The sequence below is a fragment of the Lissotriton helveticus genome, chromosome 11, assembly GCF_964261635.1.
Source record: "Lissotriton helveticus chromosome 11, aLisHel1.1, whole genome shotgun sequence".
NCBI classification, from domain to species: Eukaryota; Metazoa; Chordata; class Amphibia; order Caudata; family Salamandridae; genus Lissotriton; species Lissotriton helveticus.
The window spans coordinates 908335784-908360449 of record NC_136072.1 but is presented as its reverse complement, the minus strand read 5'-3'; the positions used below and the strand labels follow the sequence as shown (position 1 = coordinate 908360449).

Below are 24666 nucleotides of genomic sequence, written 5' to 3'. Positions count from 1 at the left end.
TGGAGGAGTCAATTTGGGTAAGGACTCATATGAGGCTGTTTAGCATTGGTATGTGTAGAAATGTGTGGTACATGTTCATGTGCATGTGGTGTCATCTTGCATACATGCTACTCCATTATGTACCTCATGACATGTATGGCCACTCCCATGACAGGATAGTCACCCCTTCTGTCATCTGTTGTACTTTGATACTCTGGTGAATGCATCAATGTGTGTAGACATTGCCACAGCAACATTGCACATACCATGGCATGACATTGTGTCAGAGGTCACAACCACGGACTCTGTGGGGGATTGCAGCCTCACTGTGTGCATTAGAATGTGACTGGATCCTCACCTCCAGCTTGTGGGCCAGTCCAGTGTGAGTACCATGAAAGCATGTGGTGTTGGTGTTGCCCAGTGTATGTTCCACATCTTAAGACAACTGTCCCGTGAATCAGTTAACATGGATGCATTGCCCCTTGCAGCAGTATATCATGTCACTGTCATGTCGTTACCTCAGTGCAGGTTGAGAATACTGCAACGCCAGCCTTCACAGTGAGTAGCCGTGATGTTTAGATGCACATGATGCCATGTATGTTTAGCATGACAAAGTAAAAAGTGTGAAAGATGCATATGTGAATTTCTGTGTAGCACCAGTGGAGTGCGGTCATTCACATGAATCTCTGGTCGCCGGCACCATGACTGTGCTATGGTAGGGTCTGATTATGTAGCTTGGATGGACATCACTTGCACTTAATATTTGTTGTACATGCATATCATGTTTAGCATTGTGATGCATACTTGCCACACCAAAAGACTGGCTACAGAGTGCCTTCATTGCATGTCGATCATTAACTTCCTCGTCATATGTGATACTAACAGCTGGAGTGGATTTGCTCAAGTTAGCTTACAGGGCCCTTATGGCTTACCAATATCACATACAGACTTTAGAGTTAGCGGTAGTTTGATTTCCATATGTTTCCATTTGTTACTGATGTCTACCTCATCTGTGCCTGGGAATGTGTTTATACTACATAGATCTTTTTGCATGGGTGCTCACTTGTGAGCGTTACACATGACTCTAATGGATGACAGACTGTCCCAGTTTTTATGTGTCTGTGTCACAGCATCGAATCTGATGTGATGGCATGATTAATCATCATTATTTGTCACCAGACAGTACACTTCACAGGTGTGACTGGTAGAGTGTAGCTAATGAGGTTTTTGAAGTGTCTGTGACATGAGAATGTTGTCCTAATGCTTAATTGCCTCTGTTTCAGGTCTCCCTCCCAGCAGTTCCCATCCTCTCCTTCCCTCGCCTGATCACCCTTTTGTGTCTGTTGTTTGTACTCAGACCAATGGGCTATTTGGAGGTGGAACCCTTAGAGCATCACACCAGTCTGATGAAGAAAGGTACGGCCAGTCGTTGACAGCCTTGTAGGTATTCGTAAAGCGGCATTACAGGTGACATCATGATTAGTGTGAATTGGACTTATTGACAATGCACATGTATGATTGTGATAGCTCCATGGGCTCACAATGTAGATTATCATGTTGTGCATGACGTCTGACTCCTACAGAATCTAGTGCCTGCTTGTGTCTCTACACACATGTCCGTCTAATGTGCACATATACTATTTTCAAATTAGTTACCTCATGCTTGTTAGGTGTGTAACTGTGTATTGTCCACACACATGGGGTGGGTGAAGGCTATAATACTATGTTGTGTGTGAGGTAGATGTCTTTGTTGGTGCAGTTTGGATTTGAACACACTAGCTCTTGTATACACCTGCAGACGCTGTGTGTCTTGTGCCCCACTTGACCGTAAGGGCCCTGATCCACTGACTGTGATGTGTGGTGTTTACTGTGCCATTTAGTAGTCAGTGATCCTGAGTGAGGCAGACACTCCTGCCTTCACATCCACATGTCACTTTGCGCATTGCGGCTGCCCTTGTGTTATGTGTTTGTTTAGCAATTAGTCACACCCCTCCTGCCGTCATTTATTCACTCATTGCTGCAGCTGCATACACAGCCAACATGCAGCGCACACTATCCAGGAACACAGACACCTACAGGATGACCCTCCTTCCATCCATTAATAGAGCATGCTCCGGCCACCCTACACACAGACAACACCAGACATTCACCCTCGTGCTATGAAAATGCTGTGTACTCAGTCATAGCTGCTGCTATGCGTGTGTGTGCAACACATACTGGCACAACTATGCAGATTCACATGACATTGGGTCTACGTACCACCAGGTCATGTGGCGTGTCCAACACACACACACCTTACATTGGCACACTATTGTAGAGTGTTAGCTTGTCAACACCACTAGATCCGAAAACTGTTAGCTTACAGTCACGTGCCAGAACACAACATGCTCACACCACTTCAACATTGCTGTCACAGTCAGTCAAGTTGGCACATGGGACACACACCATGACCCTGTCTCTTGGGTGTGGTGTGATTTGGCGGTTCCGGGGTTGGTATTTGTCTGGTGTGTGTTGTTTTTCTGTATGCGTTGTTCCCATTACAGTAGTATAGTACTTGTAGCTCCATAGGGGTAGGTCACCTAATCAGGTGTGCCTGTGTAGAGTGCTCCAGCCCATTGCCCACAGTCTGTCCTGCCACCGTCATCCTGTGCGGCATTAATCACATACACAGTAATGCATCATGCTGATGGTAGCTCACATACCTGAGGACACAGTTGTAGGTACTCCCTACATGGACTACTACTTTTGTGACACTGACATGTACTCCTCAAAGTGACTCTCCTGGGCCTGCCTGTGCTAGCTGTTTGGGATTCATTCCCCCCTCCAGCATTGACTGTCCCACACAGGTGTGTCTTACCATCCATGTATGTAGTTTGTGGAAATTTCTGACCAATGTGTGTCCTCACTCAGATTCTGATCCAAGTGTGTGGATGACTGCTGTTTGTTGTATACCTTGCATTTATGACATTTGCTGACACATATACATGTATGCTGTTTCAAAGATTACTCACCAAATGCGTATGATGTTTAAATTATTTATTGGGTGCTCTAGTGCATGAAACGTGAATAGGTGCTGTACAGAAAGGGGGGGGAATCCAAAATTCACTGCTGGAGATGAGATGGCTTACTGTTTCAGTCAACAGAGTCCAGCCCACAGTGCCTGACATCATTGGGCAGACTGTGACCAGCAAGTCCTTGTGGGAGAGTCTCGTAGGGGATGCTGTTGCACCCAGGGGCTATATGCCAGGTCCAGTGTCCTGGGAGAAGTCCATGGGCCACAGGCCCTCAACGCCTTCGGCGTGGACGACCCGCCTTCCTTGGGGGACCCTCATGTGCAGGCATGGACGGTGCATGGGACGCTACGTCAGAGGGTTCAACCTCCTCCCTCTCCTCCCTCCCTGTGGCTGGTGTTGCACTTTGCCGTGATGTTGCTGGCCTTGTGACACAGGGAGGGGGCTGCATGTTGGCAGCCATCTGACGTAGCACATGGACAATGTCCCTATGCACCATCAAGAGCTGAGCCTGGTGTGCCTCCACCCGTCCATAATGCAGGTCTTGCCTGGCTATTTGCTCTGCCTGCTGTTCTTTGAGCTGGTTGAGGGTCTCCGCAAGCTGGTTTACCTCACTGGTGTCCCGCCGGTATGCCTCAAGGATGTTATCGAGTTCAGCCATACCGGTCCCTGCAGCTGACTGGCCAGATTCTCGCCTCCGCCTTGCGCCACTCCCACCACCCTGACCCACATGAGCACGGCCTGCGCTTGTGGGCACATCCGATCGACGGGCCCCCCGAGTGCTGGGAGGGTGGAGGTTGTCACCAACCTCAGGGGCGCCCGACAAAGGGTGTCCCTCATTTTCAGACTGGCTCTCTTGTGAATCATGGGCAGGGCTCTGACCTGTCTGCTGGGATGTGGTGGGAATAGGTCCGGTGGTTGGCAGAGATGTAGCTGGTATAGTTGCTGCAGGGGTTTGGGATCCAGAGGAGCCAGGTTGGTTGGGGTCATCCACAGTGCGTTGAGGGACGGCGCTGGCGGTGGGGTCTGGGTCCTGCTGAGCCTGGGACTGGGATCCTTGGCCCCCCTGGCTGGGGGGGCGATCCGCACGTTGCCCTGTGTGTGGGAGAGAGAGAGACACTGTTAGGGCTATATCAAGTGACATGTGGTTTTGTTATCCATTATCAGCATCACTGTTCCACAAGCTATACATAGTTGACATTGTACAGTTGTGTATTTAGTGGTAGAAAAACACAATAGTACGATGGGGTATATACATTCTTCCAATCTCTTGACAATGACTGACACAGCCATTGCTGTGTCTTGTGTTGCCGGCACCACACGTGTAAAGAATTTGTAAGTTTCACGCAACATCCTGGATGTGGTGAAAAATCTTATGTGTGCGGCAAGCATGCACAGAGTTTAGATGCAGCATGTTGATGTAAGAGACAGAGCATCATTATTTAGCATGTCAGCTACTACTTTGGATGTCTTTTGCTGTTCCATACTGGCCAAACAATGGCAACACCGCTGGACCTGTACACCCACTTGGAGATCATGGCTTTAGAACTTGGCACTTCTCTGAGACGCATCACCTTGTCAATACCCATGTCCATGTTGGTGCTTATGTACATCCACAAAGGTAATGAGATGGGGCACTAGCTTTTTTAGAGGGCCACAATGGACTGGAGCTTCTGTTATGTGCATGTAAGAGTTGTATGCATATTCTTATGAGTACGTGTTTTGTTGTGGTACATGGCAATTGGAACAGTGTTGCAATACAACGCCTGTCTCCCGGGGATGAGTTTATGTAAGGGGTGTGTACAACACGCCATGCTATTACTTTGTTTGCAAATTGCAAGCGTCCATTGTTCATGTTTTGGCTGTCCCCTCATGTGGCATGCTGCCATTATGTTGGATTTGTGTTTATGCACAGCATGTGTGACCTTGTCCTGATGTTTGTGTTGGCAATGAGCACAGGAGGGACTTGTGCTGCCTACACCTGTGCCCATTGTGTACTATTGAGCTTTCTGAGATGTGTGTCCTGACACAGTACAGTGTTGACAGGAAATGGTGGCTGTCTTACAGGCACATGGCAGATGCTTGCTGGTACTTGTGAGACATCCCTTAACATTCAGCTCTATGGAGTTTGTGAGGCCTGTGCAGTGCTTGTGTGCAACTGTGTGTGTGCCTCAGGGATGTGCATTGAGGTGACCGAGGGACAAACACTGACTGATGGAGACAGAGGGAGAGGGCAACAGAGGGAGAGGGCCACAGAGGGAGACAGAGGGAGAGGGCGACAGAGGGAGAGGGCCACAGAGGGAGAGGGCCACAGAGGGAGACAGAGGGAGAGGGAGACAGAGGGAGAGGGCGACAGAGGGAGAGGGCGACAGAGGGAGAGGGCGACAGAGGGAGAGGGAGGGAGAGGGCCACAGAGGGAGACAGAGGGAGACAGAGGGAGAGGGCGACAGAGGGAGAGGGAGGGAGAGGGCCACAGAGGGAGAGGGCCACAGAGGGAGAGGGCCACAGAGGGAGACAGAGGGAGAGGGAGACAGAGGGAGAGGGCGACAGAGGGAGAGGGCGACAGAGGGAGAGGGAGGGAGAGGGCCACAGAGGGAGACAGAGGGAGACAGAGGGAGAGGGCGACAGAGGGAGAGGGAGGGAGAGGGCCACAGAGGGAGAGGGCCACAGAGGGAGACAGAGGGAGAGGGCGACAGAGGGAGAGGGCCACAGAGGGAGAGGGCCACAGAGGGAGACAGAGGGAGAGGGAGACAGAGGGAGAGGGCGACAGAGGGAGACAGAGGGAGAGGGCGACAGAGGGAGAGGGCGACAGAGGGAGACAGAGGGAGACAGAGGGAGAGGGAGGGAGAGGGCCACAGAGGGAGACAGAGGGAGAGGGAGGGAGAGGGCCACAGAGGGAGACAGAGGGCGACAGAGGGAGAGGGAGGGAGAGGGCCACAGAGGGAGACAGAGGGAGACAGAGGGCGACAGAGGGCGACAGAGGGAGAGGGAGGGAGAGGGCCACAGAGGGAGACAGAGGGAGACAGAGGGAGAGGGAGACAGAGGGAGAGGGCGACAGAGGGAGAGGGCCACAGAGGGAGACAGAGGGAGAGGGCGACAGAGGGAGAGGGCGACAGAGGGAGACAGAGGGAGACAGAGGGAGAGGGAGGGAGAGGGCCACAGAGGGAGACAGAGGGAGAGGGAGGGAGAGGGCCACAGAGGGAGACAGAGGGCGACAGAGGGAGAGGGAGGGAGAGGGCCACAGAGGGAGACAGAGGGAGACAGAGGGCGACAGAGGGCGACAGAGGGAGAGGGAGGGAGAGGGCCACAGAGGGAGACAGAGGGAGACAGAGGGAGAGGGAGACAGAGGGAGAGGGCGACAGAGGGAGAGGGCCACAGAGGGAGACAGAGGGAGAGGGCGACAGAGGGAGAGGGCCACAGAGGGAGAGGGCCACAGAGGGAGACAGAGGGAGAGGGAGACAGAGGGAGAGGGCGACAGAGGGAGACAGAGGGAGAGGGCGACAGAGGGAGAGGGCGACAGAGGGAGACAGAGGGAGACAGAGGGAGAGGGAGGGAGAGGGCCACAGAGGGAGACAGAGGGAGAGGGCGACAGAGGGAGAGGGCGACAGAGGGAGACAGAGGGAGACAGAGGGAGAGGGAGGGAGAGGGCCACAGAGGGAGACAGAGGGAGAGGGAGGGAGAGGGCCACAGAGGGAGACAGAGGGCGACAGAGGGAGAGGGAGGGAGAGGGCCACAGAGGGAGACAGAGGGAGACAGAGGGCGACAGAGGGCGACAGAGGGAGAGGGAGGGAGAGGGCCACAGAGGGAGACAGAGGGAGACAGAGGGAGAGGGAGACAGAGGGAGAGGGCGACAGAGGGAGAGGGCCACAGAGGGAGACAGAGGGAGAGGGCGACAGAGGGAGAGGGCCACAGAGGGAGAGGGCCACAGAGGGAGACAGAGGGAGAGGGAGACAGAGGGAGAGGGCGACAGAGGGAGACAGAGGGAGAGGGCGACAGAGGGAGAGGGCGACAGAGGGAGACAGAGGGAGACAGAGGGAGAGGGAGGGAGAGGGCCACAGAGGGAGACAGAGGGAGACAGAGGGAGAGGGAGGGAGAGGGCCACAGAGGGAGACAGAGGGCGACAGAGGGAGAGGGAGGGAGAGGGCCACAGAGGGAGACAGAGGGAGACAGAGGGCGACAGAGGGCGACAGAGGGAGAGGGAGGGAGAGGGCCACAGAGGGAGACAGAGGGAGACAGAGGGAGAGGGCGACAGAGGGAGAGGGCGACAGAGGGAGACAGAGGGAGAGGGAGACAGAGGGAGAGGGCGACAGAGACAGAGGGCGAGACAGGGATGGAGACAGGTAGATTGTGCTTGCTCTATTGCTACACTGCCTTACTTTGTCACAAAATGATGCATCTCTGAAAGGTGTGTCAGCAAAATGTTAATATTTAGCAGCTGTGGTCTAGTATCTTGTGTGATCTTTACCTATCCCTGTGCATTGGGCATTATGCTTGTGTGTGTCCCTGGGACATATGGCATGAGAGCAGCCTCTTACCCTACACATTGCACCCTATGTGCCTCCCCCTTGCAACTCCCACCATTTGGTTGTGTACTGCTTGGAGTCATGGCCACCCACCCCATGCTGCTGGGCACTGTTGTTAGTCTACCCATGTAAGTTGTGTTTTTTGTACACTCACCAGACTCAATGGCTCCTTCTATTCCATGTACTCCCACCGCTGGCAGTAGGACCATGACCTTCTCCTCCCAGGGCTGGTATACAGGAGGTCTGCGGGGACCACCGCCTCCAGTGTGGTGTGCATTGGCGTAATCCTGTGCCATCTTCTTCTTCACCATCCTCCGCAGATCGTACCACCTGGCCTGGCATTCTTCCCTGGTGCGCCTGATGGGTGCAACAGCATTGACCCGGTCTACAATCCTCTCCCACAGGCGTGTTCTTTCTGCCATGCTGGTCTGTCTGACCAATGCGCCAAACAGCTGTGGGTCGACTCTGATGACTTCATCAGTAAGTATCTCCATCTCCGGGTTGGTGAATTTTGGATTCTTGGGTGTGCTCATGGTGTGAGGTGTATGTGATTGAGGGTGTGATGGTGTGTATGGATTAGGGTGTGTGTTTGTGATAGTGAAGGAGGTGGTGTTGGTGTAGATGTGATAGGGTGTATGTGTGAAGGTATGTGGCTGGAATTGTTGGTGTGCTCTCTGTTTCCTCGCAAGCATGGGTATGTTGCAAAGGATGATGGGTTGTATGTGTGGTCCCTTTTATTGGTCAAATCGTGGGTGTGGCTTAATTTGAATTTTTTGTGTGGGTGTTATATGGGGTGGGTGTTGGCTTTGTCCTCTGTTTGGCTGCTTGGCTGTGACCAGGACATTGATTGTCAAAGGTGTGTACACAGGAGACATGTTCAGTGTGGTAGTGCGACTTGTTAGCAAGGTCCTTGTGGTCGTTTTGGTGTTGGCGTTATGTGTGCTTGCAGTACTTGTGCGTGCGAGTGAGTAGTACGGGCCGTTGGCGGGTGGGGGTGTTCGCGTAGGCTTGTTGGGGGGGTGTGCGTGTCGTACTTGTGCGTGCGAGTGAGTAGTACGGGCCGTTGGCGGGTGGGGGTGTTCGCGTAGGCTTGTTGGGGGGGGTGCGTGTCGTACTTGTGCGTGCGAGTGAGTAGTACGGGCCGTTGGCGGGTGGGGGTGTTCGCGTAGGCTTGTTGGGGGGGTGTGCGTGTCGTACTTGTGCGTGCGAGTGAGTAGTACGGGCCGTTGGCGGGGTGTTCGCGTAGGCTTGTTGGGGGGGTGTGCGTGTCGTACTTGTGCGTGCGAGTGAGTAGTACGGGCCGTTGGCGGGTGGGGGTGTTCGCGTAGGCTTGGCCGAGGGTGTGCGTTGTCGTACTTGTGCGTGCGAGTGAGTAGTACGGGCCGTTGCGGGTGGGGGTGTTCGCGTAGGCTTGGCCGAGGGGTGGTGGCGTGTCGTACTTGTGCGTGCGAGTGAGTAGTACGGGCCGTTGGCGGGTGGGGGGTGTTCGCGTAGGCTTGGCCGAGGGGTGTGCGTGTCATACTTGTGCGTGCGAGTGAGTAGTACGGGCCGTTGGCGGGTGGGGGTGTTCGCGTAGGCTTGGCCGAGGGGTGTGCGTGTCGTACTTGTGCGTGCGAGTGAGTAGTACGGGCCGTTGGCGGGTGGGGGTGTTCGCGTAGGCTTGGCCGAGGGGTGTGCGTGTCGTACTTGTGCGTGCGAGTGAGTAGTACGGGCCGTTGGCGGGTGGGGGTGTTCGCGTAGGCTTGTTGGGGGGGGTGCGTGTCGTACTTGTGCGTGCGAGTGAGTAGTACGGGCCGTTGGCGGGTGGGGGTGTTCGCGTAGGCTTGGCCGAGGGGTGTGCGTGTCGTACTTGTGCGTGCGAGTGAGTAGTACGGGCCGTTGGCGGGGTGGGGGTGTTCGCGTAGGCTTGTTGGGGGGGTGTGCGTGTCGTACTTGTGCGTGCGAGTGAGTAGTACGGGCCGTTGGCGGGTGGGGGTGTTCGCGTAGGCTTGGCCGAGGGGTGTGCGTGGTCGTACTTGTGCGTGCGAGTGAGTAGTACGGGCCGTTGGCGGGTGGGGGTGTTCGCGTAGGCTTGGCCGAGGGGTGTGCGTGTCATACTTGTGCGTGCGAGTGAGTAGTACGGGCCGTTGGCGGGTGGGGGTGTTCGCGTAGGCTTGGCCGAGGGGTGTGCGTGTCGTACTTGTGCGTGCGAGTGAGTAGTACGGGCCGTTGGCGGGTGGGGGTGTTCGCGTAGGCTTGTTGGGGGGGGGGGTGCGTGTCGTACTTGTGCGTGCGAGTGAGTAGTACGGGCCGTTGGCGGGTGGGGGTGTTCGCGTAGGCTTGTTGGGGGGGGGGTGCGTGTCGTACTTGTGCGTGCGAGTGAGTAGTACGGGCCGTTGGCGGGTGGGGGTGTTCGCGTAGGCTTGGCCGAGGGGTGTGCGTGTAGTATGTATTGGTGGAGCTTGCAGTGAGGCGAATGTCCCATACGACTGAATGTTGAAGCGTGAATACTTAGGCCCGTACGTATCTCGCTCAGGCATGTCGTTCCGAATCGGAATAGTGAGTTTGTACGGACTGATTACGAATCGTACGGTGGTCTGCCCGAGGCTTATTCGTACGGGTATACGAATGTCAATCGTACGGATCTTAGAAAATCGTACGGAAATCAACGGTAACGGATCGGAATTCGCTGGTCGGACGGTAGTTTCCCAATCGTACGGAATCGGCTACGAATACGAATCGTAAGCCGTTTTTTTTTACCGGATCGGAATCGAGCCGACAATCTTCTCTTAATAACCCTATCTACATAAACCTAAACACACCACACATACACTAACAATAACTTCATTAACTTGTAAAATACAATTAAAACAAACTTACCCTCTCTAACGCGAAGCAGCATCCAACCGCGATCTGTTGAAGCACCAAATACGCCTAAGTAACATTACGCGGTTAAAAAGTAGTCCCTGTATACAGCAAAATCCTCTTTAATTTCTATATTCCAACACTTAAAAAAATACACTGAGTATTATATTAAGTGTAAATAATTATTTAAATTGTAGAAAATTATTTCTAAATATTCATTACTTTCAAATAATTATTCAACTGTTATGTGATACTTTAAATAATATTTGATGATTTAAATATACATGTTAAAAATAATGTATATGTTAAACAAATTTACATCTATTACTTTGTTACAAATAATGTGTTTATAAAAATAGCAAATATTAGTTTAAACATTATGTATGTATATAAAAATGTTTTTTTATGTGCATCTATGTAAAATTATTATTATAAATATGTTCAATATTCATAATATTAATTTAAAAAAAATATCAATACTTTGTAAGAAACAAAAATGTTACTGTTACAAAAGAAATTTACATATTTATCTATGACAATATATTCAATATCTATGTGAATAAAATAATTGTTATTAAATGAAAAGTACATATTACCATTTTTTTTCTTTAACTATTAAAATTACAATATATGTTAATAAACATAAAATTATGTTAATATCATTTATGTGTTAAAAACATATATATGCACTTCATATATTGTTTTGGATAATAAAAACTGTTTAATAAAAAATTTCAATTGAAATTAAAAATAAATCTCTACTTACAATTTATTTTTTATATGTTAATAAACTGTTTTTCATTTATTACATTAAACCCTGTGTATGTTTCCTTCTTTATTATTGTATATAAATATTAATTGCATATAAAATATTCTATATAAAAATGCATTTAAAATTTGTATAAATTAAAAAATGTATTAATCTTTTAAGTACTACAATAACAATAATTATAATTATAAAAAAAATTCTATGTAATGTTAAACCTTTATTATAGTATCCTACCAATAATAATTATTTATATAAAAAATGTCTTCTTATTTCCACAGCACAAATTATAAACTCACAAAACCATACTACACATTAAAACCATACAAATTACAATTCCCATTTCACCAATTGTAAACTCATGGAAGGTGCTGGACATTGAACCCATACTAATTACTATTCCCACTCCAGTGGGTGCAACAGTAGGGAAAGTAAAGACTTCATATATTATTAAATAAATTTAAAAAATAATATAAATGTAAATCTTTTAACAAATGATTAATTATTAAATTTAACATAATAAATAATATATTAAAATAACTAATTAACTATCATTATTTCTATAACTTACCTATTAATACTAAATTACAACTAATTACCAATAATTTATTTGTTAATTATAAATTAATTTACAATTATTTTCTATTAAATACAAATAAATAAAATATGTATGACATTTGAACACATACTTTTACAACGCATACCTTTACAACTAAACTTTAACAACGCAAATACCATTACACCACATTTATTTACAACGAATGTTTTTCCAAAGCAAAGACCTTTACAACGCATAGCATTACAACATAAGTATTTATAATTATATAATATTGTATTTAATGTAAATTAATAGAAAATAATTTAATTAAATGTATTTAAATTTAATTAAATTAATGAAATTGTAAATTTACCTTATTAGTACCCTGTACCCCTCTACCCTAAAACCACAAACTGACCCTGAACCCTAAAAACACCCCTTTACCCACAAACTGAAAAGTGACCCTGAACCCTAAAAATACCCCTTTACCCACAAACTAAAAACTGACCCTGAACCCTCAAATACCCCTTTACCCAAAAACTGAAAACTGACCCTGAACCCTAAAAATACACCTTTACCCACAAACTGAAAACTGACCCAGAACCCTAAAAATACCCCTTTACCGACAAACTGAAAACTGACCCAGACCCCTAAAAATACCCCTTAGCCCACAAACTGAAAACTGACCCTGAACTCTAAAAATACCCCTTTACCCAAAAACTTAAAACTTACCCTGAACCCAAAAAATACCCCTTTACCCACAAACTGAAAACTGACCCAGAACCCTAAAAATACCCCTTTACCCAAAAACTGAAAACTGACCCTGAACCCAAAAAATACCCCTTTACCCACAAACTGAAAACTGACCCAGAACCCTAAAAATACCCCTTTACCCAAAAACTCAAAACTGACCCAGAACCCTAAAAATACCCCTTTACCCAAAAACTGAAAACTGACCCTGCACACTAAATATACCCCTTAATCCACAAACAGAAAACTGACCCTGAACCCTAAAACTACCCCTTTACCCAAATACTGAAAACTGACCTAGAACACTAAAAATACCCCTTTACCCAAAAACTGAAAACTGACCCTGCACACTAAATATACACCTTAATCCACAAACAGAAAACTGACCCTGAACACTAAAACTACCCCTTTACCCAAATACTGAAAACTGACCTAGAACACTAAAAATACCCCTTTACCCAAAAACTGAAAACTGACCCTGAACCCCAAAAATACCCCTTTACCCAAAAACTGAAAACTGACCCTGAACCCTAAAAATACCCCTTTACCCAAAAACTGAAAACTGAGCCTGATCCCTAAAAATGCTCCATTATCCAAATACTGAAAACTGACCCTGAACCCTACAAATACCCCTTTACCCAACAATAAAAACCTATAACATTTTAAAAATAATTATATACTTACCAGCACTTACGTTGTAATGGTATGCGTTGTAAAAATACCAGCATAGTAGAAACTTTTTATCTACATACATGCGTTGCTATGGTTTTATAGTTGTAAAATTTTCATTGTAAAGATAGTGCTTTTTATACGCTGTGTGCAAAACGTTATATACCTTAAGTAACTATTATTATTTCCTTATTTATTATTATTATACTTCCCAGTCTATTCCCCTATAAACAGACAACCCACTACAGAAAAGTATAAATTTAATCTAACATAATTCGCAATTAATCAATTAGATTAACTTATTTAGAAATTATATTTTAAATTATGAACATTACTGTTTAAATTAACAATTAATTAAATATTACTACCAATTCATAAATTGACATATTTAATACATTAAAATTAAATTACTTCCCACCCTATTCCCCTATAAACTCACAACCCCCTACATGACATAAATTATTTAACATAACATAATTAGCAATTAATCAATTAAAATAAATTATTAATCAATTAATTTTAATTTAATTTAAATAAATTATTTAATTAACAAATATTAAAAGATTAATACCAATGAATACATTTACCTTTTTAAATTATTATAATAAAATTACTTCCCACCCTATTCCCCTATAAACACACAACCCGCTACATGACATAAATTTAATAAATTTACATAATTACCTATTATTCAATTAAATTAAAATAATTACCCATTAAATGTTATTTAATTAAAATATATGATTTAATTATCAATTATTTCAATATTACTACCAATTAATAAAAATAAATAATTAATTATTTATTTTAACATTACTTCCCACCCTATTCCCCTATAAACCCACAACCCGCTACATGACATAAATTTTATAAATTTACATAATTACCTATTATTCAATAAAATTAAATTAATTACCAATTAAATTTTCTTTAAATAAAATATATGATTAAATTATCAATTAATTAAATATTACTACCAATTAATAAAAATACATATCTAATTATTTAAATTTAAATTACTTCCCACCCTCTTCCCCTATAAACCCACAACCCGCTACATAACATAAAATATATTTATTTTTATTTATTTTATATTCTTCTATAGCGCCTGAATAGACCCCCGAAGGGGTATCTCCGCGCTTTGCCAGAAAGAACGTAGCTTCAAAAGGTCTGTGGTCAGATAAGATGGTACAGTTTAACAGGGAGAGATCAATTACTGGAGAATAGGAGAATATAAATTTACATTATTAGCAATTATTCAATTAAATTAAATTAATCAACAATTAAATTATATATAATTAAAATATATTATTTAATTAACAATTAATTAAATATTAATACTAATTAATTAATTAACATATTTATTTTAATTTAAATTACTTCCCACCCTATTCCCCTATAAACTCACAACCCGCTACATGACATAAATTATTTAAATAAACATAATTAGCAATTAATGTATTAAATTAAATTAATTACCAATTAAATATTATATATAAAAAAAAATAATTAACAGTTAATTAAATATTAATACCAATTAATACATTTACATATGTAATTAATTATATTTAAAATACTTCCCACCCTATTCCCCTAAAAACCCACTACCCGCTCCTAGAAATTATTATAGTATTTTAAATATTTTTTTAAATTATTAATTATTTTTAATTATTTCTATATAAACAAATAAAAAATTACATTTACTTTAACAATAAATGTAGTAATAAAACATTAAAACAATGTACTTTTAACTATTAGATATTATTTATATCCATATTAATAGTCGATATCATGACAGTCGATATTATGACTGTCGATAACACAACTTTCGATATTTTTAAACTACTAGAAAAATCGATATTTTTTACTTACGATATTACTTACTCGATATTTTATCAATCGATATTTTTTTATAAACATAACAATCGATAATAAATACATCGATATTACTTACCTCGATATTAATGCCAACTCGATATTCTGGAGTCGATATTATGTCCAGTCGAAATAAAAAACTCGATATTTAGACTGCGCACCCTGTTACCATCTTGTCAGTCAGCTTGCAACATGAAGCCCTTTTAACTTTCCAAAAGTAAAATTCTTTCACTGACACTCTGCGTGTCCCGTGCGCCAACACCCTTTGAGGCCCTGCTTTTCCAAGCAATCATTTCTCCATCTGTTTACACTTACTCCTAACTCCCACCTTACTGACCTTAAGGTCAAAATCTGCCTTGCGGGCTCCTCAGCCCTCTATCTCTTCCTCACTCTTAAGGCTGAAAAAAGTCAAAAAACCTTCCCAACTCTTTCTAACCTGCAATAACCAACCCTATTTAAAACACATGATATATATATTACTCCTGTTAGGGGCTACAATTTATTTCTATACTTAGATTATTAAAACAGTTACTGTGACTAATTCGTAAAACATATTAACATAACATACCATCTTTAGAACAGATGTTTGCTATTACCCTATGCAATGGTACTCATTTCAGCAACGTTAAATGAATCTCACTGGGCCATTTAAAAGCAAACCCCAAATGGGGACAGTCTGCAAATTTGTATTACACCTAAATGTATGCATTTACTGAAGCCTAAAGCACTTTAAAGCTATCATAAATGGCAAGAATGCTGTTTTAAATGGTCTATTTTACCCAAATTCGACTTTGATGTTTGGGGCACTTAAAACTAAATATCCTATACGTGTGATACATATTAATCGTCCTCAGAATGTTCTTTACAAATTACAGAGATTTTTAATCAGATATATCCCATGTAAATCTTTAGAAAAATGAGTTTTGTACGCCTGGGCTAAGTGAAATTCCATATGCTAATGTTCCCATTATGCGGTATAGCACAACTTAAATTAAATTTTAATGTTAGGATGTCATAGTATGAGCATTAAGCTTCATGAATAGTAAAAAACGAATTTTGTAGCACTTATTTTTAATAATTATTTTTCATAATTAATATTTTTTTAATAAACCCAATTATTTTTGATAATTCCACATATAAGAGCAAGCTGCATCCCTTGCCTATCATTTTTAGACGCATTCATTTATAAGCCCAAGCACAGACGCCTAACTTGAAACATGACAAAATGTTTGCGTCATTTGTTTCTTTCTATAAAGGACAATTTTATTTAGGAGCAGACCCAAGAATATGCTTACAAAATGTTGCTTAATAGACTGAAAACATCAAGAAAAACCACAAACAGACATTGAGCTCCTTTCAGACATAAACAGAAAGGGGTCAAAACACTCAGGACACACAATACAGCGCGCTTTAGCCATGCATCTCGTGAATAGCGCCATCACTATGTACTTACAGAAGTTGCACTAATGGGAAACCCACATAGACATTTAAACAAACATTTAACCCACAAATCAATACTCAGGACAGAAACCAAGGACAGCCCACAGACTGTACTTAAACCAACCATTTGTAAATACTAGTTGTAAGTCATATTTACAAGAAACGCTTCTCAATTGTGTTTCAAAAAGACTGCAAAAACAGCCCAACAGACTGATGTATGTCCAAGAAGCGAAAATACACTCAATTCACTAGCTTTTGCTAGCAGAACACCAAACAAAATCGCTCTGCATATCTTCCTTCATAACATTGCGCAGAACAAAGGATCCTTATATGTATTATGTCATATTTTAATTCCCTGGGGATACAAAATCACCAAGGAAGAAATATGTTTGTAAATCTAAACCTATTTAGATATTCCCTTTAGGGGGGGGCGGCTAATTTACTTCACATCACACTATGTTACCTTCCAAAAAAGCAACACATTTTTCCATGTGAGCTTGAGAACAGGCATGCCAAAAAATACTGCGGAATACGCAAGTATTATAATCAAAGTGGTGCTTAAGGTACTTTTCGTACGTGCACCGTTCAACTAAAAAAAATGGAGAAATATCTCCTCATTGCCTGCCAACACAAATTGCAATTCGCATATACAAACCTATACAAATCCAAAAGTTGGCCAACACAAATTCCAAAGTTCCAAAGCTAAAGTCCCAAATTTGCTAAGATTAGGCATCTAATAGCTCACTAATCTAGCTTCAAACTTCAAGGGGTTATCTCTACCAATACACTCACAAATATACAAGCCCCTCGGCTTTGGTAATTTGCAATAACCAAATCAAAAACCAAGAAACCAAACCCCTCGGCTTTGGTAAATGCAATAACCAAATCAAAACCAAGAAACCAAACAAAGTCGTGGGAGCGACCCACTTGTACTTCTTATTCTTACTAATCAAAAGGTTATCCAAATTCTAACTGTCAAGTTCTACATGACCTAACGGTCTTTTTTAGAATACTCACGCCAAAAAGGTTCTCAGTCAGGAGTGACATCATGTGGAGGATCAAAATCAGGAAGATCAGAAATATACTGGGCTGCAGAATCAAAGAATCTCCAGAATCCCTGTGCACAGAGTCCCTCCTTAGTAGAATCCTGTTCTGTCCTCCTCAGTAGATTTCAGTCCTCTGACCAGATCACTCCCACAGAAAGTCACTTCTCTGATGAAGCCCACGTTGGCCGCGCCATTTGAAGAACTGTAATCTTCATTCTCAGGGAATACTTACTAATAAAAAAAGAACTTGGCACGGAAGCTGAAAATATGAAAAGACATCTTTATTAAATTTAATAAGTGAGGCCACGTCACACAGAAGCCGTAGCAACTGAATGAGGTAGTCTGAAGAGTACAGAGAACAGAGGCCTTTTATATGCTCTCAGGGTTACAAACTTCAGCATACAAGTAAGGGGCAGTCCTAGCTTTTGCAAGCATGCAAAATACCTAACATTCCTTCTTACACAAGCCAGACAAACCCATAATAAAAGGACCACAACCCATATCATAAACAGACCATAAAAGAAGGAACAGAAACAGATAAGAAGCAGGCTAAGGGCTGTGTGTGTGCATACCAAACTCTACAATGTCCTGTGCTTTGATCCTCAATCTTGATCAGCTAAAGGGCAGGAACTGGTTTAACAAGGTCAGCTTCAGGCAACAGGGTCAGTTCACTCAGGTCAAACAGGAGTCAGCATGAACTCAAGCTAATGTCTACATGTCCTTAAAAGACTAGTTTCAGCCACAATCATGGCCTATTTGAGGGCAACCACAAAATGGCTGCCATACCCAAAATGGAACCCACGGGTTCAGAATTCACAGAACCTCACAAGCACGACAAACTGTTAAGACACCAGGCTGACACTGTGAGGTGTAATGCATTAACAGCTTTTCCAATATGAGATAACAGACTCCCTTGTTATGTAGTATTTGAACTGGCATGCATGAGGCCGCGCTGCAAGAGCAGCAGCATCATTACAAGCAAAACGGAAAGTACACGCCAAAATGAGGAATTTGACTTGCTGAAAAAACAAGGAAGAACCAGCCGTAGGGACTGAGGCACCTAGATCTGCTTTCAGATGGGCCGTGTTACTTCTAATCCCTCCATTCCCAGCTACAGTGGTGATAATGTAAACCTCGTGCTGGAAACTGAAAATATTTACTCAGAGAACCCATAAATTGTGGGCCACGGTGTGCCAGCTGAAAGGGGGTGGAGTCACAAGGAGCAGAGTCTGATTGTCAACTTAAGAATGTGTTTGTTTTTAAACTCTGCTGCAAATAAATTGGCAACCAGGCCAAACATTACAGTAAATCGACTCTATCTTAACTTAATTGGTCACAAAGAGGTTGCATTTTAAAATATCTTATGGGTCTAAGGCACCTGTTGCAGAGACGTTTGTGTCCCCAGCAATTTTCCTGGAACAATAATAATTGCAAGATAGCTCGTTGGTTGAGAGAGCTGGACAGATCTGTGTTTTGTACAGTCACAATTTTGATGAAGTAGCATAGGAGGTTGTGCCTGCAGCAAAGCACACTGTGTAACATGCAGCCCAAAGATTTGTATTTTGCGTTGATAAGTCAGTGGTTCACTGCTTTTGTCACAGAGATCCTTTTGTTACGTACAGTTTATAAATACCTTCTAAAATAGCACAGTGAACTATGAACCTGCACCAAGGACCTGTATGCGAACTGCAAAGCATGGGGTTAGATCCTTGTTGTTTTTTTCTCATTCGATTGTTGTTCTGAAGTTGCTAAAAATAGTTCCTTATGGTAGAAATAATGTCTTATTACAACAATCCAAACCACTGTGTTACGTTTTAAATTATGTTGCTTCTGACCATGCACTCTTAACACAAAATGCCTACCAGTATGGTCAATATGTGACTCCTACATCTTGTTAGCGTCATTGTCTTATGTAACATTTCCTGTACATTGAGTTAGATTGATTTACAAACGAAATGATTTCACTTCTCTGTATAATGTGTGTTGTGTAAAGTGCTCTAACACCCTACATTGGGAAAAATAACTCTCTAAATTAATACAAATAAAACATAAATTAGTATGTGCTATTTAAATCAATATTTTAGATCATTACGTTCTCATACAGACTGATACACCTGACATTCTTACAGAGCGTGCATATGTCTTAATGATGAGGGCTGAACAGAGTCAAAAACCTGCCTCCAAATCATAGTTTCTCTTAAGTACCTTATGAAGTGATACCAAGCTGTATGCCTTTGTTTCCCTCAATTAAACCTTTTTCATTTTTGGCGTACTTTTTATACTTGACCATTTCTCTTGTTATTTACCTTTGAAATCATGAAAGTGTCTTTTGTATATCCATCTTAAAAGTCTGATCTAAATTTATGATGATAACTTTTTTATTTTTAGTGGGGATTAACTGGTCATGTTACTCGTGAGTTGGATTCTTTGACGGTGTGCGCCTCTTACCTGCGTGTTTTAGACATCTGATGCTCTGGCGATCGGGTGCCTCACGTTGGACCCTGAGTTTCTATCTAAAACAGTTGTCCTCTTTTTATATCAAAGGAAGGAAATTATTCTTTCTTCTTGTTTTTCAATCTCAGTTCCGAAGAAAAGGCCCTTTGTTACCAGTTAGAGGCATTGTTTGGCAATCTAATTAGATGTTGTACATTTATCTGAGTTTGATATTGCTTTTCATGAATTTTGGTCTCATGATCGAGTTAAATGCATATGTGTTGGGTACTTCCTTATAAGTTAAGGGATGTATTAACCTGGTTGCCAGGCAGTAATCTCCAAGTTATATTATGCTATGCTATAGTAGATTAGTACAGCACATGTCTACCTCTCTTATTGCACCATGGTGCTTTTGGGTTCTGATATCCCTTTCTGTACTGTCCCGTGCTTCTTCTTCTTCTTCAAAGTTAAGGTGGCTTGATCTCACTGTACATGGTCTCCTATGTGAGGGTGTGCAATTTACTATTTAGTAATAGTGCTTTGTATTGATGCAATAGAACATTCAAATTTACTTGATCGTGTCAGAGATAGTTGCCATGTAATATGTTTATAGCTGATTGTATCCAAGGACAGTAATGTTTGCTTCTTTCTACCGTTGCACCATTGTACACTGTCTGGATGGAGAATTCAATTCTATTGAGGATCATAAGCTTACTTTTTAAAATCATTGCAAGATTCATGCTATTGTGAGCAAAGATTTGCAGTTGGGGTAGAAACACTTTTCCAACTAATTATTTATTAAAAGATGTATATGGGGTGCACCAATTTAGTTAATGCTATAGCTGTGTGCCAAAGATTGGTCAAAATATCAGGGAAGGCAATAGTCGACACAGGTCCTTGTGAAAATGTTTAGAGTGATTTAGTACCCCTTTTGAATACAGATCTTGCATTTATGTTTTCTAGTAAGGACTATCCTGGTCTGGTACCGAAGGTATACAAGTGGCTCAGGAGGTCTCATCTACTCTTTGGGTCTAGAATCCAGGCTAGACGAAATTCATGGCAGTCGAATTATTACTTCTCTTCAAGTGCACCACTTTATGTGTTTTCCATATACCCAAATCAATATTTAAAGAAAAAAAATCTAATGTCTTCTAATAACACAACACGCCAGATTATTACTCACCGTACAAGCATTTGAATGGCTGATACAAACCAGAATCCGTCATTTTTCCTGAAAGCCAGACTGAGGATGGCAGCCACAAATGCTTACTGTACCAGGCCCTCAATCAAGATCAAGGGGGCAGGGTCAAAGGAAGGGAAGGACAACTACCTCAGTTACTACTCTCCCATGACCCAGTAGTACTTCATCAAAATGAAAGGGTACCAGAAGGGTCTTACCTGCCTATACTTGCCATGGTGCACTGCCAATCCAATCACCAGTGTCCCATCCTCCACAAAGCCTAGCATGATACACCGCACCTCCTGCAGACCGTGAGAGCTTGTGACTGCACCTGGTACTAAGAGCATCCAGCAGGTAGACCCATTGGGCGGCGGGATCTGAAAGCAGAGCACTTTATATATTAACAATGAAGGCAAATACAGAACACTTGATAATATTTTATAAAGTTAATTTGACTGTGGGAGTGGTGTTCAAACATGAAGCTTAAAATGTGGCATATTTACAAGAAAATGGCAGAGCGCGGACCTACGCCAAATTTGGCAACGCCTCGCTCTGACATTTTCAAAATGCAGGGTTGCGTCGTATTCACAAGAACACAGTGCACCCCTGTGTTTCTCCTAGCACTGCCTAGCACCAGAGCACGTGCCCTACTGACATTTTGCAAGGGTGCCTGCGCTGCACGGACGACTGTTTATGTGCAGGATGGGACACCTTCCAGCACATGAAAATCAATGATGATGATTTACACCTTTTAAAAATGTCTCCTTCTTGCGCATTCTGTTACCTGGTATTCCACGGAGTTCATTTTTGGTGCTGCCTCAGCCTTGTAAATCTGGAACAGCGTCAAAAATCAATGGGTGTTGCGGTGAACGCCCACAACAACATCCATTGCACGTCCCTTTGCCGCAGAGGACTGCTGCAGAAAGGGGCATCTTTACTAAGTGGCGTTAAGCCATGCAAAGTACCTTAGCGTCACCTTGTAAATATGGAAAATGGTGCTGCGCCACCGGGCGTCAAAAAAGTGCTGCTGTGGTGGCGGTGAGGGCTTGCACATATGCTCCTAAATTGATAGATAAAAGTGACTCTGTGGAGCATTCTCTCTCTCTTCTCTTCCAGCTGAAATGTGTTAGGGAAGAGCAAGGAGGGAGAGAGATGATTATTCCTAAATGTTAATTTTCAGCTTCTAAAACTGGGAAAGAATCCTTTAGAATTAAAGTGGAAAATGTAAGTCAAATAAATGATTTGGGTATTTTGTACTGCGAGACTTTAAGTGCCCCCCAAAAAAGATTCTGAGTGAAACTTCCCCTTTAATAACCAATTGTATTTTCCAGACCTAACTCAATCATCATTCTCCTTAGTCACCCCAATTTTGAAGCCAAATCGGTCCAAACGTGTGTGTGGCGTTTGTAAAACGTGCTCATTTGTGCTGTCGATGTTCACACCTGAATCCCAAGCATGCGCCCCTCCCCTTCTTGCACAGCACACCTGCTGGCAGGCCAGAGGGTGATAAACTGGCATCATCAGAGAGCAGGCCTGCCAGGCACAGGGCTCGAGGTTGGCGGCCAGGCGGCGGCCTCATTGGGAATGCAAGGTAACCCAGGCGTTAATGTCTTTAATGGTAGGAGGAGGATAAACGGGCTCACTTGGATGAGCAGAGAAAATATGCAGGGGCAGCCGGCTGGGTTTTCATAAATCAGCAGAGCATGAGACGCACGCGCGAGCTGGGACTTAAGATGCCGGGCAGGCGGCGGGGCTTCTCGCTTAATCCTCCGGGGGGAGGAAATTTATTCTGTTCATATCTTTCTATTGCAAGCCATGAACAACTCCTGGGTGATTTTGCATTTTAAATATTAGCTCCCCGCTCCTTGTGCACACACTGGGACTTAGCGGCGGCCTCTGCTTTTCAGCGGCTTGCTCTTGAGAGGGAGAAGGGAATCTTTGGCGGGCTGCAGGACGCGGTGGAGCTGGCGAGAATCGATAGTGTTTAACAACTGCCATCTCCTATTAAGAATTACACCGCCCCGGCAGGAGGAGAGGCGGCGGCGAATACATACAGCGACGGCTGTATTCATACCCTCCGCCAGAGGCTCCTGCGTTAAGACACAGAAAGCAAAAAAAGCATGTTAAAATAAACCGCCCCTTGAGACTCGGTGTGCTACGTGTCTGCGACACAGCTAGCTTCCAAAGCGGGCACAAATGATGTTTCAAAACAGGGAATGAGACAGGAAGTGACGAGGAGGGGGCCTACTGTGAGGTAGGCCATAGAACACGCATACGTGCAGTGTGCACCGTCAAAATAAGCGTCATACACGCACAACACCTAGATACTTCACACTTAGGCCCTCCCTGGTCATTCACGCACACCACCAAAGTGCTTCACACTTAGGCCGCACTGCAGTGCTGCCTGCCCATTGGTGATTTGGCATCTCTCAGGTGGATGGTGTGGTGTCCAGCTGGACACGCGCTGAGGCTAGGCCTCTGGCGTAATCATGCATCAAACAATGAGGGACACACACACAGTAGTATACGTGTGAGCCAAATATCGTTTATTTAAGATATCAGGCGAGCCCGCCCTCCGGGTGCGTGCCTGTGTGAATGCAATGTAGAGTGCGGATCGGGTGGCACCGTCACTACATCCCTCCAATCTTTTAGATGCTAAGATCGTTTAAGGTTGCATCTTCAGTTTTTGTACTTGCAGCACGCAAAGTCTCTTAGTCTTTGGCTGGGGGCAGGATTTGGCTGAAGACCATACCTCGGGCTCCGGGAGTTGTTTTCCACTCCTGTCCATCCAGCATCCCCCTCCGATGACAGGGGCTTGCACTCGGGTTTGTCTGTTCTTCACCAGCCAGTGATTCTCCTTCTGGACGTTGTGGCGCCGTTGCCTGACTGCTTCGTGGGGTGCTTGGTGGTACAATTTCTTCTCCCCCTTCTTCTACTCCAGTGTCTTCACCTGTTGTTGTGAGTCTGACTCCCACTTTCTTAAACCAGGACACGTTTCTTGTGACCACTCGAGTCCTGTGCATGGCTGACACCATAGTTCCTTGCACATTAATGACTTCCCATACGTCCAGCTCGTACGGGGTGCGATACTTCCATCCTGGGTATCAGTCCTTCACAATGACTCGGTCTCCCACTTGAATCTCCATCGTTAGTGCCCGGCGCACTTGGCTTGCCTTGTCGTTGGTAGCTCTTCTTCTGGCTTGGATAGCGTCTTGATCCAGCTCAGGTGGATTCCAGGATGGGTCAGTGGGAATGCTGTCCCGAGGCACTTTCCGGAACTGCAGGTGCTGAGGTTCCGTGACTTCGATCCAGACTCCATTTTGTTTGAGTTGTTCGTGACGCCATTTTTGTGTTGCACTCACGTAGGCCGAGGAGGTAACCGAACGAACAAAGTTGCATGGGCCTCATTGTTCATGTATGCATTAACAGGCCCTTTTCTGACTTGTGAGTGAATTGCAGAGAAACTGACCTCTTCACCTGAAACTGACCTCGCAAAACCAATTTCCCTTAAGTTTGATTCTTGTCTAAACTTGCCATTCAATGTTCAGGATATCGTTAACTTTTAGTTTCCTTGCACATATCTTATCCTAATCAGCATCTGAATTGTTTCTT

General features: G+C 44.0%; 1 protein-coding gene across 1 annotated transcript in view; it reads right to left on the bottom strand.

The window, feature by feature from the left end:
- The window catches only part of LOC144790916 (uncharacterized), a 47931-nt gene that overhangs the window by 11705 nt on the left and 11560 nt on the right, over positions 1-24666 (bottom strand). Inside the window, exon 3 of the mRNA XM_078665553.1 lies at positions 21273-21431. Within this exon, the coding sequence (XP_078521679.1) occupies positions 21273-21431 (159 nt within the window). The remainder of the gene's footprint in view (positions 1-21272; positions 21432-24666) is intronic.